The sequence below is a fragment of the Podarcis melisellensis genome (genome assembly GCF_964234715.1).
Source record: "Podarcis melisellensis genome assembly, chromosome: 13".
In the NCBI taxonomy this organism is placed as follows: domain Eukaryota; kingdom Metazoa; phylum Chordata; class Lepidosauria; order Squamata; family Lacertidae; genus Podarcis; species Podarcis melisellensis.
Genome location: NC_138545.1, coordinates 24,388,569 through 24,407,226, shown reverse-complemented (window position 1 = coordinate 24,407,226; position 18,658 = coordinate 24,388,569). Strand labels below are relative to the sequence as shown.

The window sequence follows — 18,658 nt, the reverse complement described above, 5'->3', positions numbered from 1 at the left end:
CAACATGGGCTCAGATGGTGTAACTTGGTCATCCTGGCTCAGTTGAGGCTGGGAACATATTGGAGGCTTCATTGCATAAAATACTATGGGAAAAGAGCATACTGAGAACAAATCAGATCAAAATGAATCTTTAAGAACAATGTTTGCATTATTCTTTCTTAGAACATTTGAAGAAATAAACAAAATGGAATGGAATAACAACTATGAAAAAAATCAACAAACTCATACAAATACATAGTTCTGGAAATTAGATGTAGGAATATCGATGTTTTATTTGGTGTGTTTGGGTTCAAAATAAGGATATTTGTTTATCACAAATGCTAAGCACAGTTAGTTAGGGATAATACTTTGTAAAAGATAAAACCCTTGTTTAGTATATTTCTTTATTATCAATATTTCTATAAGCGAGGGTATCAGGGTGGCTCAACATTAAAATATACAATGGAATAGATTGTAGGCATCCTCAAATCATTTTGGGGTACATTTGCAAGCTCGAGAAATGTTATGGGCATCCCACACAAATTGCAACCAAGCACACTCTGTATCCTCTTCTATTGCCCGCAAATAAAATAGTTTTCCCCAAGCCTAATTTCAATGGGGAGCAGAGGAACAGAGAAGCAAACTCTGCATATTCCAGGGAAGGACTCTGCAGGCATATATGTGCCCATAGGCACCACACTGGCAACCCCTGGAATAGAGTCAAATATCTAAGTAGTCTAAAAGGTGTTAATATCTAAAGAGCAGAAAAACCAACCTGGTTAAATTAAAGACATGCCCTTAATTGTTTCTATGACAGCCAAGGGTTGTTTTGTGTTGTTTTTCATTTCCCCACCAGTATCTCCTTTTGTTTCAAAGACAGTGGTACCTCAGAAGTCGAATGGAATCCATGACGGAAGTCCGTTAGACTTCCAAAACATTTGGAAACCAAGGTGCGGCTTCCGACTGGCTGCAGGAAGCTCCTGCACAGAAGCCACATTGGATGTTCAAATTCCAAAGAATGTTTGCAAACCAGAACACTCAATTTGCGGCATTCAGGAGTCAAAACGTTCAACTCGCAAGGTGTTGGGGATCCAAGGTACAACTGTACTGCAATTTTCAGCGGCTGTTCATCTTGCTTTGTAGTTATAGAGCCTGTAGAGGAGGGATAAAGCTTTCCATCACCAAGTCCTTTGTAAACGTTCAATTTCCTTTCACTGGAAACGTCATAAAAGGCCAATAATTGATCATGCATATCTAGGAATATTCCTCATTTTGTAAGCTTTCCTTTCACTTTCAGGTGGGTCCATGGCTCTGTTCGAGCCCAGTGATTTTCCCCATCATCACCTCCTATGACCCAGTAGCCATTCTCAGGAGACAGGGTGATTCTCCCTTTTCTCAAAATGTTTACAGAGGCAACTCCCAAGTCCCAAGTTTTCTTCTGACCAATCTCTACCTCCCAGTAATGTTTCCCTTATAAAAATCCATGTTTTGCCAGAATGAATGTGCGGGAGTCAAATCTCTTTTCCCAGTCAGCAACATTAGAAAAAAATCCTGTGTTCTGAACACTTTCCCCATCTTCAGTCACTTTCAGTTTGGGGTGAGCTGTCTTGGGAGCCAAGATCACATCCACTGCAAAGCAACAAAAAGGGCTTAATTCAAAATGCACACACTTGAGGGTAGCTTTGTGTTACTTTTTAGGACACCATTGCCCCCTTGTGGACCACCCACACATTTGTAGTTACATGCTAGTGTAGTGTATGATGAACCATACAAATTTCTATCTAAAGGGATTAAACTAAGCTTGTTTCAAAAACTGCTTGAAATATTTTTGGAAACCCATTAGAGGGTTTTAAAAAATACAGTCAGGAGGTATATACTTTTCGTTAAATATATTTTCAAAAGAGTAATTCATCCAATTCCTGTGCCAATGGGATTCTGTTACAATCCTCACCAAAATTTTCTTGATACATACCTCTCATTCTCTGCATGCTAAACATATTACAAACTATCATTTCTTAGTGATTTTATTTAGAAACTTATTATTCAGCAGAAAACCAATCTTTTTGTCCTTGCAACATAACTTACGTTCAATACTAGAACAGGGTTTTGTTTTGTTTTTTGTAAAATAGTTAGATTCACATTTTGCTTTAGAGACCAGATCATGTAAATTATAGATTACCAGATAATGTAAATTATAGATTACCCTCAGTGTCTGCCTGGTTTGCCTGTAATTTTATTTTTTTTATGTATATTGCCTCAGATGTGCTTAAAAAGATATTTTTAGAGAAAACACTTCTCTATGTTACAAACATATTCTTCAGGTTGCAAAAGTGTTACATTGGTCACATCTTTTAAAACAAAACAAAAAACATTAAAACTAGCTTTTGCATACTCCTTTATTCTTTTTGTAGGGAAGTTCAAGCCAGTTAATACACAAATAGTTGAGTGCTAAGTTCAATTATGTTCAATTCATATTTGCTACAACACAAACTATTATGTAAAGAGGTTGACAGATATTTACATTGGTCACAAGAAAAGTACACAGAAAATCCATTCTGTTTCTGTAATTACATAATGAATTTTCCCACCAAAAATTCTAAATTTTATGTTAAAACAATTGCATCCTTTTGGTTAGAATTTCCCCCCATAGTTCTGATAATATAACCCTTTAAACAAGGATGCTTTTAGTCTAGGTTTTTTAAAACTGCTTCTACTTCTCTCCAGCTGTTTTCATTAAACGAAAGATTTACACTAATCCTGAGCCATCTCTGAGATGTTTGCTTTCTTCCCATCTTCCTCAACAATGTCATCTTCTTTAAGCCATGGGGAAATCTTCAGTGGCTGACTGTCTAGCTCTGCAGCTACAGAGCCTGTAGAGAAGAAGGGATACAGCTTCCCAGAACAACAAATAGAAAATGTGTATAACTTCCTATTATTGTGGACATCATAAAAACATAGGCTTCCAGCTGGCATGTTTAGGAATATCCCTATTTTCGTTGGCTTCCCACTCACTTTAAGATAGGTCCATTGTTCTGTCCGAGCCCAATAATTTTTTCTACCTTCGAGTCCTATAACCCAGTAGCCATTCTGAGGAGACAGCGTGATCTCCCCTTTTCTATGAGCAAATTCAGAGGCAACCCCTAAATCCCACTTTCTTTTCTCGCCAACTTCCACTTCCCAGTAATGTCTTCCTTTGGAAAAACATTCTTTTGCCAGAACAAATGTATGAGAGTCAAACCTCTCCTCACAGTTAGGAACCTTAGATATGTTTCCTGTGTCCCAAAAACATTTTCCATCTGAAACTTTCAGTCTTGGGTGAGCTGTCTTGGGGTCCAAGACCACATTAGCTGCAAAGAAGAAAAAAGGACTTAACACAAAGGCACAGACTTGAGCTATGTGTTACACTTTAAGGACAGTGACACCCCCTTGTAGATCACACTCAGGCCTGAAAATAGATAACTACAAATGGCACCTGTCTACACACACACACACACACACACACACACACATATATATATAATGATGGGCACTCTGAATTTCTAAGTAAATGAAGTGTGCTTCAAAGAGTATCAAACCCATGCCCACCCCCATGAAAATCTATTTCAGTCCATAGTGCAGTGGAACCTCAGTTGTCAATTATAATCCATTCTGGAAGACTGTTTGACTTCCGAAACATTCAGCAACCGAGGCGCAATTGCCAGTTGGAAAAATCAATTGAAAAAAACTGAGAAACACGCCTCAGAAGGCATTCGACTTCCAAGGCACGTTTGAAAATGGAAGCATTCACTTCTGGGTTGTCAGTGTTTGAAAGCCAAAACGTTTTCAGGGCAGAATCAGTATGCTCAGAATCCCCTGACATGGAAGAGAGCGTTCAGTTAGGAATGGAGGAGGCAGAAGAGGAGAGGGTAGGAGAGCCCAGCGGGGAAATGTCAGCTCCTGTAGACGCAGGGAATCAGGAAGAGGTGGAAAGGGAGCAGGCAGCCTCACAGGCACCACAAGGGTTAAGCTCTGAATCGGAAGGAGGAGGTAGATTTATAATAGCTCGAGCCAGATACAGGACAAAAGACAGGGTCAAAGGAGAGTCATAAAGTTCCCACACTTTAGATGCTGGAAATGGAGGAAGAGGTCACTGGTGGTATCTGATTCAACAGAGTCAGACTAATGGTGATTAGCTCATGATGACTTCTGTAAATACTTGTAAATAAAGACCATAAAAAGGTCAATGGTGTGAAGTGGCAATTACTGTGAAGAGAGAAACATAACTCCCTGACAAACGTTCAACTTCTGAAGTGTTTGACAACCGAAGTTCCAGCATGTTCAATGGGTTGTCATTTATTGTGCATTATTTACAGCACAGGTGGACCTCTTTCTTTCAGGATGATTGGCACATTCTTTACACTTGGGGCAGCAGGCTTTGTGTTGATTTTTAAATAAATTATGCTAATCTGTAAACAAGTAATGGTGCACCCCTCTTAAACGTGAATATGAAAAGCTGAGAAAAGGTCAGGAGGGATAGAAGGACAGACAAATATGAACACTCTAAAGGTGAAGGGTTCCTTACCTTTCATTGCTATCTAGTTTGAGGGGATTTGGCAAGGGAGCTGCCTTTGACCAAAGGCAGCTTTGTTTCATTCAAGGCAAAGTTTGGAAGAAGCATCTCTTTGGACACTTCCATTTATCCCTGACCACTGACTGTGCTAGCTGGGCCAGGGACATCCTTGAGTGATGCAAGGTCAGATGCAAATCACACATAGCATTTTTATACAGCTAAAAGCTGCATCTGGAGCTGAATCAGAAAGTAGAGGAACTGACAATCCCATATCTTGGCAAAAATAAATAAATCTAGAAGGGTCTGAAAATCCTTTTGATGAGAGATAGGGATTGAACTTGAAACATTCTATGTACAAAACACACATTCTGACACTGTAAGTGCCACTTTAATTTACCCAGACCAGCACAAAAACCTTTATGACATCGGGGTTTCATTGTATCACTTGTTTCTGGGAAACAGAGTATCAAGCACAGTCTGCTTGCTACACAGTGTGTGTGTTTTTTTTACTGCAGAGTATGTTGAAAAGTTTCAATAAAATCTAGGATCTAGGATGGATGAGAGAGAGAGAGAGAGAGAGAGAGAGAGAGAGATGTGGGGTGTGGTTTGCAGGATGGTCTACATAAGCCCTATGAAACAACTAGGGTTTTAATTATATTAATTAATATAATTAAATAATTAATTATAATAATTAAATACTGCAAACCCCAGTATTGATTTTAATTGGTTATCATTTTGCTAATTAGTATTTCCAAGCATTTGTTATTCTCACCTCTGTAGCGATGGACATCTGCAAATTCTGTGAATAAAGGAATGGACAAAGAAGTTTCATGGGCAATAGTGATACAGGCAGTGCTAGTCACACAACCACTGGCAATGCTGGCACAAGAAGTCCACACAAATATTCAACCCGTTTCAGTTCTCTGCACATGGGCAATGCAAAGCATGTTAGGAGTTCTCTAATGAGAGGCTGCTTCCGCAATTGTGGAAACATGAATGGACCCATCCTCATTCTGGCACCAGTATCGTAAGGGAACAAAGCAAGGTAGTATTCGATAGAAGGGGCCCTCACATTCAATCCCCGCCACCGAAGTCACATGTATCCAGAATTCTTCATGAGAAAGGATCCCTATACCCTGCTCCCAAACTGGTTCTCTCCCCTTTACCTGCAATCTATTAACAAAAGACCCAAAGGCATGAATAACATTACATCCAATTCAGGCCTGTGTTCCAGGCATGATTTTGTTTTCAACAAGGAATATGTTGGATTTCCTGGCAGTAAGGGAAAATAGCTAATTGCCAAGATACAATCATATTTTGAATATCAGCACCTAGGTGCAGCTGCCAGATGGAAAGATAGCAACAGACACGGATCGGCTAATCTGTTTACTTTGGTTTCTTATTTTCCCAATCTTAATGCTCAGTTCTCCACATTCCCAAATGAAAAGTCCTAGTGAAAATTCATTAGCATTGTTAGTGGATTTCTCTTGACACACACATTAATGCAATATTTCCTGATGTACACATTCCACAAGCAATCTTATATGTTATATCCACACTAATATGCATATTCTATGCACACTTTACCATGGTATATCACATTTTGCTCATGTTACTTGACAGACAGCTGGGTCCTGGCTGAGTTGGGATGGGGGGGGATGCCAGCATATATCCAGCTGAGCCAAGAATGGGGAGTTATGCCAGTATAGCCCAGTTGTGCCAGGAACCTATCAGGTCAGCCAGAGATCCACTGGATCCTAACCCTACTCATCCTAGTAGATCTTAATAAAGAATCATTCCTTCACCTAAGGAAGTTTGTGCTCTGATATAACTACCTCTCTATCCTCTTCTCTTCCATATTTTGTTTGATAACCTGTCATATACTATTTTTTCAAGAACATGCATTTTTCCCCTGTTAGTGTGAAATGTTACATATGAATTACCTATTTTTGCCTTCAGTTGTTCTGAAAAAGAAAAGATGACACTTTAAAATGAAGTATTATTCACCTCCCCTTCCAAAATCAGAATTTTGGTGGTGGAACATTGAAAAACTTCCTTGTGTAAAGGAAATGCTTTCTGTTAGCACAAAAACCTACTGGACACAATGGACTCAGAGGATAAGAACTGTTGCAATATAGAATCAACTGATAGTTTAAGCTGGGTGGTGTTAGAATACTGACCTATTTCTCTCTTTAATTCATCTGCAAAGGAAAAAAGATATGGATTTTACATGTAGTAAACATTTCAAAATAAAACTAGAATCAGTGTGTGGCTCAAATTCCTACTCTGACATTATTTAAAATCACCACTACCCTCTCACTGTTTCACCCTGTTTGCTCTACTCAGACCTATGCTGTTGTTAAGAATAACCATTTTTCTGTCAGTGTTCCTCCATCCCTGCTTCCTCTACTCAAAGTTCTGCCATCCACTGTTCTTCCATTCTTGCTATACTCAAACTCCTCCCTCTCCCTTTTCATAGCTGCCTTCTGTGAGAGACATGAAGGATGCAGAGCCCTCAAATATAATATAGTAATGCCACTCAATGTATTCAACAGGAAGTTCTAGATTCAGTGTTGTAATTTTAAGCAGTATTTTATTAGCAAATACCTATATATGTGCAACATACATTAGCTGAACTTAGTATTCTCAACTGGGGTATCATCAACCTTTATAGACCCAGGACCCACTTTTAACCCCAGCATGCATATGGGAACAGAAGAAGCAGGGCCAATTGTCAGTGAAGCTAACTTTTTATTCAAGGAAATGAACATACGCTCAACAACACTTCACAGTGTAAATGTAATAATATGGTAATAAATATAACCACAAGAAAACTAAAAGTTTGTGATGTATTTTCTAACAGAAAGTTGGGATCAAGTAGCTGTTTAAGTGGTGAAGTATTTTACTACAATACCAACTTAGAATAAGTGAATTAATATTTTTTATTGGATGTATTGTTTTAAATCTTTCCGCTTTCTAAAAATTAGTTTTTATTCAAGATTTTCTTGCGTAACAAACAAAGAAACAAAGAAAAGTACATACAGTGCCTCTGCTTTTAATTCAGAGTCTTTTCCAACACTTACCATTTTCTGACTTTAAATCAGGAAACAATGAAAAATAGATTATACCTGCAAATGAAAAGTTTCAGATTAAAACAGTAAACAGCATGAAAATGAAACCAAGGATGATTCCTATTGTGAATCTCACCAGGCCCCGATTACAAGTCACACAAATCACTTTGCTCACAAGTAGTCTGCTGACAGGGGTCTATTTGTGTGCAATATAGCATCAGAGAAGATCGCTGCAGCTTCTTCTGAAATACAGCTTGAGGGAAACCAGCAATCCCATTTTATGCAATAAATATTGTGTATTAACTTGCCCTGCTATTTCACTACTTACTTCAGTAGGCCCTTTAATGTGAGGAATTCCATCCCAATATCATCATTTTTTTCAAAGAGAAGGCAGAGTCCCCATACGTCCAGGAAAACCTGGACATCTCCTCTTTTGGGGGGTCAACATGCCCGTCTGGGCAGATTTTTACATTTTAAAGGAAATGTCTGGGGTATTTGGGCTCAGGTGACTTGGGCTGTCCTCTTATCTGTTCTTCAAGATATGACAACACTAAGAATTGATGGTGTGCATATATTTCCAGTTTTTTTCTACCTAACAGATCAGGTTTGGGGAACCTTTTCGAACCCAAGAGCTGCAATCCCTGGCAACTGAATCCTTCACCACTGGTGGCCAGGGCCAGAGGTGATAATAGGCACAGCAAGAGATTTCAATCTTACATTTGTGCACCAAGCTACATCCCATCTACACAAAAATCAGAGGTTTCTAGTACACCCACAGGAGCCAACTCCTAGAGGCTGAGGGCCCCAATAAAATATTTGAGAGTGTTGATGGGCATTGCCATTCAAATGGTGTGTGCGTGGCATGCCATGTGATTGATTATGTGGGTCGGGGCTTACCTGTGCCCCCCATATTTTATTCAAGTTTGACACTCCAAGTATGCCCAACACCCATATCTCTTTGCCCAGGCAAGCAAGAGCCTTTTCTGCACTTCAAGCATACATTGCAGCCAGACAAAAACACTCAAGGAGAGTTAGATGAAAATGCTACACAATCATATATTTAAAGTACCCACGAGTCTTTTCACTGTCCATTTCACAGAGTCATGAATGCATGAAAAAATGCCTGAAAAACAGAAAGTGGGGGGTGAGAAAGGCCTGAGCTAAACTTCCACAGTTGCCCCCCCCCATTTTTATCAAGCTTGCTTTTTAGGAGGCTTTCACATCTCAGGCAATCACTTCCCACCCCCATGCAGTTGTCCTGAAGCTATGGGAGGAGTTGGTGTAGCTTTGAAGACAACACCCTCTGTCTAGAATCACAGACCCTCCAAGTGTCCCTATTTTCCAGGGGTGTCCCTGATTTAGAGAAGCCGTCCCAGTTTCCGATTTGATCCCAGAATGTCCTACTTTTCCTTAGAATGCCCCTATTTTCATTGGAGAAATGCTGGAGGGTATGGAGTTATCCAACCCCTGAGCCATCTAAAGGCAATTCTGCATAGGGAAGTATTTTTTTTCTAATGTTTAATGTTTTATTATGTTTTTACATATGTTGGAAGCTGCCCAGAGTGGCTGGAACAACCCAGTAAGATGTGTAGGGCAAAAATAGTAAAATTATTATTATGGAATGGGATGTCCCTATTTTTATTGGAGAAATGTTGGAGGGTGTGGAATCATGGATTTGTTTTAGATGTCCAGACCAATATCACAATTTTTTCAAAGTGAGGATAGAATAGAATGGATGCTCAGTTTTTCCACCTAACAGATAACGGTTGTGGAGCCCTTTTCCAACTAAGGAATATATTCTTGGGCAGCCAGGGGTAGCCTTGGACATATGGCCACTGTAGGCAAAATGCCCTCCCCCACAGATTCAGACACCCTCATCTCCCTTTCCTTCCCCCCACTGTTGCATCTGTGCTGCCATTGGTCCTGCCACAACTGCACCCCTACTTGTGGTTGTGCGTGCACTGCCAACCATGATGCAGTGGGGCAGCAGTGAGGGCACAGCAGTGGAGACAAGGGCACTGTGGCAGCAGTGGCAGTGGCCTGGGCAAAGCCGCAGCAGGGCTGGTGTTAGTGCAGCAGTGCGGGCAGGCAGGGGGCTGGATCTGCCACCCAAGGCAAATTGCTTCACTCTGCTCCATAGACGGGCCATGCTTGTGCACAACCTGGGGGGCTTTGTGCCAGCGGTGGCCCAGGCCAGAGATGGTAGTAAGAACCGCAAGAGATATTACTCATATTGTAAAAATGCAAGTTTCATTCCATTTATAAAAACCAGGGGTTTCTAGTACACTCATGCCCGTAGCTCTTAGTTTTGGCAAGCATGAGCCTTTATTGTAGTTCAAGCATACATTCCAGCCAGACGAAAACACTCAATGTTAAGTTGTGGGTGAACATATCAGACGACACAGCGATTCTTCAAACAGCTCTTGTTTATTCACAGGCCAGAACTGAACTGAAGGGTTCAGCCAGCCTGCTTATATAGAGCTCCACTACAACGCAACAATAACCATTTTCTGTAACTATCCAAGTGAACATCACTTTCAATCCCTTATTTGCAAAATGTGGATCTGAGTGAAAACTATCTACAGTATCCCCCTGCTGGCCCAGGGTGAAAACTTCAGTACATAACACTCAAGGAGGGTGCAGAGCAGGGGCATAACTTGGGAAAAACCCTGAAGGACGGTTAGAAAGGCCTGGAGAGCTGCATTCAGCCCCTAGGCTAGAGCCACTGCACTCCTGCAATAGATGATACTTTTAACATGTCAATCGTATACTTAAAGTACCTTTGGTTTTCAAAAGCTGTAGACATTCTGTTATCAACCTCACAAATTCACGAATATAGAAGGAAATGCCTGAAAAACAAAAAGGGGAAAGTTAAATAAGGCCTGAGCTACAGAGGCGGGTGGGAGGGTGACATTGTCACAGTTGGCGCACCCCCGGGACGCTTCCTGCCATCGGCAAGCCCCTGCAGGTGGCTAGCCCTGCCCCCGCAACTGGGGGCCACTCCAGGTGCCGGAGCAGCTAGCTCTGCCTCTGCTGAGCTAGATCCCTATGGGGTTTTTTAATCAGTCTTGCTTTTTAGGAGGCTTTCACTTGTTACATAATCATCCCCCCCCCAATTATGTTATCCTGAAGCCATAGGAGGAGTTTGAGTAACTTCCGATGTGATTGCTGTTCCCTTGTGACTTTCTTGCTCTGCTAGATATTGTTTCGATAATAAAACAGGAGGTGGCAAACAAGAAACACCACCCAAGTCCTTGGTGATGAAAATCTCTTTATCTAAACAAGAATAGGTTGAAAGCTTGCCTCTAATCTATGATAGTGCTTCCACCATCTCAGAGCAGGAGTGACTGCAAAATTCATTTGGGGGATAAATTCATTTGGGAAAATAATGCCAGCAGTGAAGATCATTTGGGAGGATATAATGTAAGAAAACAGTAGCAAATGTTTTATCAGTGATACATAAGCACTGCTTATCTTTGTTTTATGAGGAAGACAAGTTTTGACTGTTTTTTAAAGGAAGGTGATGGGACTCTAAGGCTAGAGAGATTTTTAACAAATGTCAAACACATTACAAGAGAGCTATTAGAAGGTGCATGTGTAGTTGAAGCATTCACTTTCATATTCAAGAATTGCTAGTCAGAGGACTATACAACTCAATCAATTACACAACACTTCTGATTCTTCAGTAATGCAATATTTGGAATTAGTGAAGCTGTCGTACCTTGGGTGGATTCCTGCACTGCACGGGGGTTGAACTTGATGACCCTCAGGGTCCCTCCCAAACTACAATTCTATGGCCACATGACTGGGTAGTGGCAATGATCATGTCAACTGTTTGCAAAATTGGTGTGCCACATATAGACAACCTGGAAGCCTAAATATGGGAAGGAACACATGTCTTCTAAGCCCTATTCCTCTCTATAGGATGCAGGTATCTGCAATCACTGATATTCTTTTTCCAAATAGGACTAAAATGTCTGTAGAAAAGTGTGGATGGCACAGATATTTCCTTATATTTACTATATGTGTTAGCTGGTCTTTTAAAATGTCAACCTTATACTTAAAGTACCTATAAATTTGAAAGGTCACCTTGTGTTTTCAAAATCTCAGCTTTCTGCCTATGACCTCACAAAGTCAGGGACCGGTGCACAAATAAAGAAGGGAACAGTGCTTGAAAAACAGCAGAGGCAGTTTGTATGTCCTGGTGTCATGACAAATTAAAGCTGACTGAAAAAGGTTTGGAAGCAAAAGGTTTGGAATTCCTTCCAGCTTTGTTCCTTCTGTTTTTCACACTTCCCTTCCCTTCTCCAATTCATCCATGAGAAGGAGCTTGGAAGTTTCTGCTTTCAGTTAACTGTAGTTGTAGATCTATACATAATTTCTTATTTTTCTGCAATACAATATTTGGAATTACTTAAGGTAACCTACCCTTAAATGCATTTTGCACCTTTTCGTAGCATTTTCTCAGGAAACGTTCTGTCACAGAACAAGAGCAACATTGAAGACATACATGTGAATGAACTCAGCTTTAAAATCAGCATTGTAATTATGACTCTAGGACCGGGAGATGGCACTTGTCAGTCTTCCAGTTGGCAAAGTGCAGGTGCAACAAATGTACAACCCGGAGCCTAAATATAAGAGAGGGTGTAGAAAACCTATTGTGGATGATTTTTGTTTTTTATTTCAAAGAGGTAGGTCAACTGGTTTGTACAATTATTCCTTCTTGCTGTTTGGCACATCCTAAAGGATCAAGCCCTTTAGGACTCCCAAGAGTTTTTGGTTGACTTTATTGTCTTGATTTCTGTTTGTGCTTCAGGGATAAGTGCCAGCAAGGGTGCTCTTGTGGGCCAGTTGAAGATCGAGTGACTGCTAGAAGCAGTAGACCTGCAGGATTAATCAACTATGCTGGGCCCTGCCTATTTGCCTACCTCACCTGGCAGGTGATATAACATCCCTTGCACCATCCCAATAATAGCTTTTGGAATAGGTGTGAGGCATCTGGATATCAGGCCAGCCAGCATGTAACCACTAAGGGCCTAAGGTGTACAAATCTCCCTCATGGGGTCTGACCTTGGAGCTTTGATATATGTAGGCCCTGCTCAGAAGGGTTCGGTGTACTGCTTAGCTGCATCCTTTTTTGTTATTGTTTCCTGAAGCTGCTGATAACTGAATGGGTAAGTATTTTATCTTGCTTATGCCATGTTATTCTCTTTAAAGACCATTTTGATGTGCATATTATTCTGTATTCAAGCATTGAATTTTTCCTCACTAGTGTTATTGCCGGTGAATCTAAAATAACGTGTTTTTATTTATTTGGCAAAACAGAAGGTATATGTCCTCTAAGCCCAGTTCTTCCCTCTAGAATGCTTTCTCCCTTTCTGCCTCAGGTTAGGTATCATTGATTATGTTTAGAGCCAGGACCAAAATCATCAATTCTTTAAACTGATGGGGGAAAATGTTATGCATAAACATGAATTTCATAGTTAATGGGTTGCCTATACTTTTACTGTGTGAGTTATGTATATATTTAAAGTACCTATAGATTTGACAGGCCACATGTTGTGTGCATATTCTTGAAGACTTTTTGCTTTGGCTTTTATGAAGTCAGGAAACTGAAAAATATAGGCCGGAATGATGTCTGAAAAGCAGAAAAAACAAATGAATATAAAACCGGTTAAAGACAGGGGTGAAGTATTCATGGATAGACAGTTTGGGATGAGGGCGGTATTGCATTAAAAATAGGATGTGACTAAAGATATTGCAGTTCCATCCTGCTGGCTAAAAATGGGGACATTTATGGGAAGTACCTGTGCAATTAACTCCACTCACAGCATTCTGCTATTTCCTATATCACTTGTAATTGCTTTTATAATGAATCAGAACATGACAAGAAAATCCTTCCAGCTCTTATCAGGGGGAACAATTAAAATATAGAAGGATTTGTCATATACATGCATATCTACATGTAAAGGATGTTGGGGAGATGTCAGGAACAAGACAAATGTCAAAGCCACAGCAGGTACTTTATAAACAATGGAGAAGAGTCAAGCAGGGGGAGACAGAGGAGATGGAAAGCTGGGCGTCTGTGTTATCAGCAGTTCTTGGCATCCGTCTGTCGCAAGAGACAATGGAGTGTGCCTCCAAGGATGAAGTCAAACTGCATTGTTTTTTGCTGTGTTAACAGCACTGAAGTGACCTCTCTGAGGCACAAGCCTGGGCAGTGTATATGGAGGTCCTGGGCTGCCCAAGTGACAAGACCAAACTCTCAGCCTCACTTTGTGGTCCAAAGGAAAGCACAGCAATACATTTGGCACCAGTTTGGCTGCAGGAGTTGCTGAAATGAGGTGTACCAGATGCCATCCAACCATCTTACAAGCTCCTCTCCAGATTTGTGTAGGGTTTACTCCTTAGCCTTTTATTCTCCTGAAGATGTCCCATAAGGCAGCAGAGGTTTGGGATCAGAGTTTTCATTCTCCTAGATGGATCACCCTCCCAGATTGATGAGCCCTATCTGCCCTTCATTTCACTCTACAGCACGTGCAGAAACTGCCTTATTGACTGTTGGAACCACTATTGGTCCACTCAATCTGCGGAAGCATGTCTTTGCATGCAAGTTAAGTCCCTAACTCACTCAGGGTTTGAGACCCATCAGCTACCCCCACCTGGTTAAGCCAGCCAGTTGAATCCATTCTTGTGGTGTGACCAATGTCTCATGCTGACAGCTTCAATGAGCCACAGGTGAGAGCTGAGATGGGTGGAGGCTGGAGACCAAAGGCGGACAAACTATGGATCATTACAAGATTTGTTTACTGGGAAGAGGAAATGCTATGGAGCTAGAAGGTGGATTGATTTGCTTGATGACTGACCATAGTGAAAACTTTGACCTCTGGAATAAATCTGGGATAAGCCAAGACTCTCCAAAATAAGGTTGGGTTTATCTAGGAGATATTTTGTTTTCTCAGGGGGTGTAAGGAAGCTAAATTGACACTGAGTAGCCTTATTAGAAATGGAAATTTTCACAGTTCATTTGTGGGTCAAAGACAGGAACTATCTTGAATGTGTAAGCTACATCTGCAACAAGTATTTTCATACATTTATGAAGTTCTCCATAATAATTGTCAAAAACAAGATAAATGAAAACATTGTAATTTTCAGACACGTTATTCAAAAGTATTTTATTTTAATTATATTTTCATTAAGATTTCAGTGTAATGAATTCAAAAGGTGGGCTGAACCATTGACCCAACAGTTTAATAACCCATAATTCAAATTATTAAAGCATTTCCAGAGGCAAACAATTATTCATACTACCTTGTTGTCCCTCATAGTATGGAACGTAATATTTACCTAGACTCATTCCTTCCCTTTTTTCAGTGCATTTCGGCTGGGAATCTTCCTGCTTCTCTGTGATAGGAAGAAAAAAAAGTTTAATGCAAGCTTCAGGGTTAGATGGACTCTATAACTACATTAAATGATTAAAGCCACTCCAAAACCAAATAATTATTCATTGTTCCTCTCCATGGCTTGTACTACATTAACTTACCCATAAACATTTTTTCCCTATGCTTTTCTGTGAGGATATAGCTACTCAAATAATGCTTTTGGATGAATTGGACTTTAAAGTTTTTGGTATTATGACTATAAGTGAAGACTGCTGGCTGGGAGTGTTGAGAGTTGTATTTCAACAAGATCTGGAGGCCACTACATTGATATAGATATAGGGGACCAGAAAATGACATTTTCCACCACTGATTCTCACAGGCAACTTTATTACTGCAGCAGTTGTTCTATTGCATTTGTAGAAAACTCTACAAGGTTGTTTTTCTTCCTGAGATGTGAGAAAGAATGATCTCCCTGCTCACTCAAAAAAGTATTCTGAGACACGATGAATGAGATTTTAAAAACAGGGGAAGTCCCAGAAACATGGAAAGAGGCATACATAACATTAATCCCAAAACAAGATTCAGACATAACTTTAGTTAAAAATTATAGGACCATTTCATTATTAAATAATGATTACAAACTGTTTGCATATATTTTAGCCAACAGAATGAATTTTTTTGGGAAGAATATATACATCAGGATCAAGCAGGATTTCTCCCAAGTAGACAAAAGAAAGATAATATTAGGAATGTTTTAAACGTAATAGAATACCTGGAAGTTTGAAATGAAATCAAGCTGCATTTATGTTTATAGATGCAGAAAAAGCATTTGATAATGTTTCTTAGGACTTTATGAAAAATGTTCTTGAAGAAATGGAATTTGGAGAAAGAATTAATATGGGAATCCAAGCCATATATTCAGAACGCAAAATGCAAAATTTTATTTAAAAACCCCAGAAGCTTTTTCATTAGGTATTTTAGGACAAGAGTTGCTGAAAGAAAAACGGACATTATTTATGTATGCTACAACAGCAGCAAGAATTTTAATAACACAAAATTGGAATACCGGAGAAGTAAGTGGTACCTCGGGTTAAGAACTTAATTTGTTCCAGAGGTCCATTCTTAACCTCAAACTATTCTTAACCTGAGGCATCACTTTAGCTAATGGGGCCTCCCTCTGCCGCTGCACCGCTGGCACGCAATTTCTGTTCTCACCCTGAAGTAAAGTTCTTAACCCAAGGTACTATGTCTAGGTTAGCGGAGTCTGTAACCTGAAGCATCTGTAACCTGAAGTGTCTGTAACCCGAGGTACCACTGTACCAGCAAAAGAACAATGGCAAGAAAAGTTGATGAACTATGCAGAGTAAGCAAAGTTAATGGACAAACTGCATGAAAAGGACAATAGTGACTTTGAAAAAGAATGAGAACCTTTTACAACATATTTGCAGAAACAACAAAAAGAAATGGACTCGCTGGCAGGATTTAAATAAACATTTACAACTTTATTTACAGGGAGGAAGTACAGCAATGTGATAACATAGTATTACATACAAACAGCAGAATTTATCATATGATGTAACAAACCAGAAATGGAAGTTGAGGGAAGTCAAGAGGGAGAGGGGAAATTGGAAAATGAACGTTTAGTAATGATATTGGATATTTGTTATGAGAAAAGAAAACTAATAAAAATTATTTTAAAAAAAGAAAAAGTTTTCTGAGAAAGTTTGACTTGGTTTTAATCTAAGTTACCTTTAGGTTTTAAAGACTGCATCACACTTCCAAGGGGTAGCCATTTTCCCACTATCAGCTTCACAGTATCAGCAATCCAGAAAAAAAAGTATAACCATTTCATGCCTGAAAGGCAGAAATTAAAAAGAATGAGATAAGTCTGAGCTAAATCTCCATGGTTTTTGTTTGGTTTTTCTGCAACACAACTTGCTTTTAAATAGGCCTACCAACTTGTCACAAATTGTTTTCACGTTTAAAAATTAAAAAACCCTGAAAGGTTGTTAACCAATATGAATGTAGGTAATTCATACTTCAAGGTGTAATTTCAAGCATTTTAGCTACAAATAATTTCAAAGGGAGAACTTTAAGCATTTACTCAACACTTCCATTGTAAACAATGTAGTTAATTTTGGCTGAGGTCTCCCTTTACATGATTCGAAAATGCACACTAAGAAAAATATTAAGTGGATTTTCTGAAGCAGAATCCTTGGCAGGCCACTCTAATACGCTTTATATAAGCAGCTACTCTATGTATATCATGCTAATGGCATGCCCCAGGGATTTATAGAAACTACAAAGAGATGTGCAATTTGACGTATAATATGAAAAAAAAATCACCAGTAATAGTGAATTTTACTCTCAATGCATTTATTTATTTACACCATTTTTATTACATTTTAGGCAAAGCCCACAAAAGGTGTCTCACAACCAAAACCAGAAAAATCAACAAGTTAAAATAATAACAAAGGTCAAATCACCAAAATAAAGTGAAAGATATACAGTTTGTATTAAAGATTGTTTATTGAACTGGCAATATGATTCAGAATTATGAAATGTTTACCCCACTTTTATGGCAGAAAAATACTTTTTATACATACCTTTTCCTGAAGCAACCACAATGGTGTTGAAAATAATCACTCCCTGACTGAAGGGAAAAGAATGGTTTCAAGTGAGATTTGCGGTTTTGCAAAAAACAACAAATCACACAAGAGTATGAACTTTGACTGGAGGCGGGTGGGGAATGCCACATACTAACCACCCAGGGAAAGTCGACTGTCAGCTTATTTGTAGTGAGAGGGCAAATTCCATATCAGTGATATGAGAAAATGATTTCAAAATGAAACTTGACAGGATTCTTCAGCCAGATTTTGTGTTTAAAAAAATCTGATTTTTAAAAACATCAACCCACAGGTGAATGGCAACCACAATAGGAAAGAATTCAAGGAATGTAAGATCACAGGTAATAGGAGAACCCTTCCAGTGGGGTGGTCACCTACTCATAAAATAACCCAAAAAAACCTAGGAAACATGCAGCGTCAGAGTGTATCGGGGAATCACCCTGAGTGGCCAGAATGTCCTGCCAATGAGATATGCCATTATCAAGGAATTTAAGCCATATGAGCAGAATAGCTTTTACTGCATTACCCAAGTGAACCCTGTGATGTGGAGACTGAAAGTTCTCTGTTAGCTGCACCAGGTGTGCACAGAAAGCTCTGCTCATGGCAGTTACTCTGCATGCAAAGTTCAGGTGGCTGAGGAGCGACTGAATTTGGTGTAGTGTTACCTTTTTGAGTGAATTGCTTAATAACCTCTTGAAGACCTTTTATCTCATCCTGTGGGGAGTGGTATGAATGAGGTTTGGCTTGGGCATGGGGCAATTATTATTATTATTATTATTATTATTATTATTATTATTATTATATTTATTTATTTATTTATTTATTTATTTATTTATTTATTTATTTATTTATACCCCGCCCATCTGGCTGAGTTTCCCCAGCCACTCTGGGCGGCTCCCAATCAAGTATTAAAAACAATACAGAATTAAATATTAAAAACTTCCCAGGGCTGCCTTCAGATGTCTTCTGAATGTCAGGTAGTTGTTTATCTGTTTGACATCTGATGGGAAGGTGTTCCACAATACTTCCACAATCAAAATACTTCTGGCC

At 39.4% G+C, this 18,658-nt stretch overlaps 1 protein-coding gene across 1 annotated transcript; it reads right to left on the bottom strand.

Moving 5' to 3' along the window:
* Positions 1-2,162: 2,162 nt before the first annotated feature.
* LOC309355664 (butyrophilin subfamily 1 member A1-like) lies at positions 2,163-17,720 on the bottom strand. Its single transcript, XM_081886652.1, has 12 exons — positions 17,588-17,720; positions 16,731-16,835; positions 14,947-15,003; positions 13,136-13,237; positions 12,028-12,075; positions 10,380-10,448; positions 8,669-8,722; positions 7,612-7,656; positions 6,709-6,729; positions 6,472-6,492; positions 5,301-5,327; positions 2,163-3,326 (listed from the first exon to the last, which is right to left on the bottom strand). The coding sequence occupies exons 2-12, from the start codon at positions 16,831-16,833 to the stop codon at positions 2,731-2,733; spliced, it is 1,143 nt and encodes a 380-aa protein (XP_081742778.1). The 5' UTR covers positions 16,834-16,835; positions 17,588-17,720; the 3' UTR covers positions 2,163-2,730.
* Between the last annotated feature and the right edge of the window lie 938 nt (positions 17,721-18,658).

Excerpts from the sequence above, each read along its gene's own strand:
- LOC309355664 (XM_081886652.1), bottom strand. The coding sequence starts at position 16,833 with ATGAAATGGTTATACTTTTTTTTCTGGATTGCTGATACTGTGAAGCTG. Across the intron at positions 8,723-10,379 it reads ACAGCTTTTGAAAACCAAAG|GCATTTTTTCATGCATTCAT; the intron begins GTACTTTAAGTA and ends TCTGTTTTTCAG. Across the intron at positions 6,493-6,708 it reads TGAATTAAAGAGAGAAATAG|AACAACTGAAGGCAAAAATA; the intron begins GTCAGTATTCTA and ends TTTCTTTTTCAG.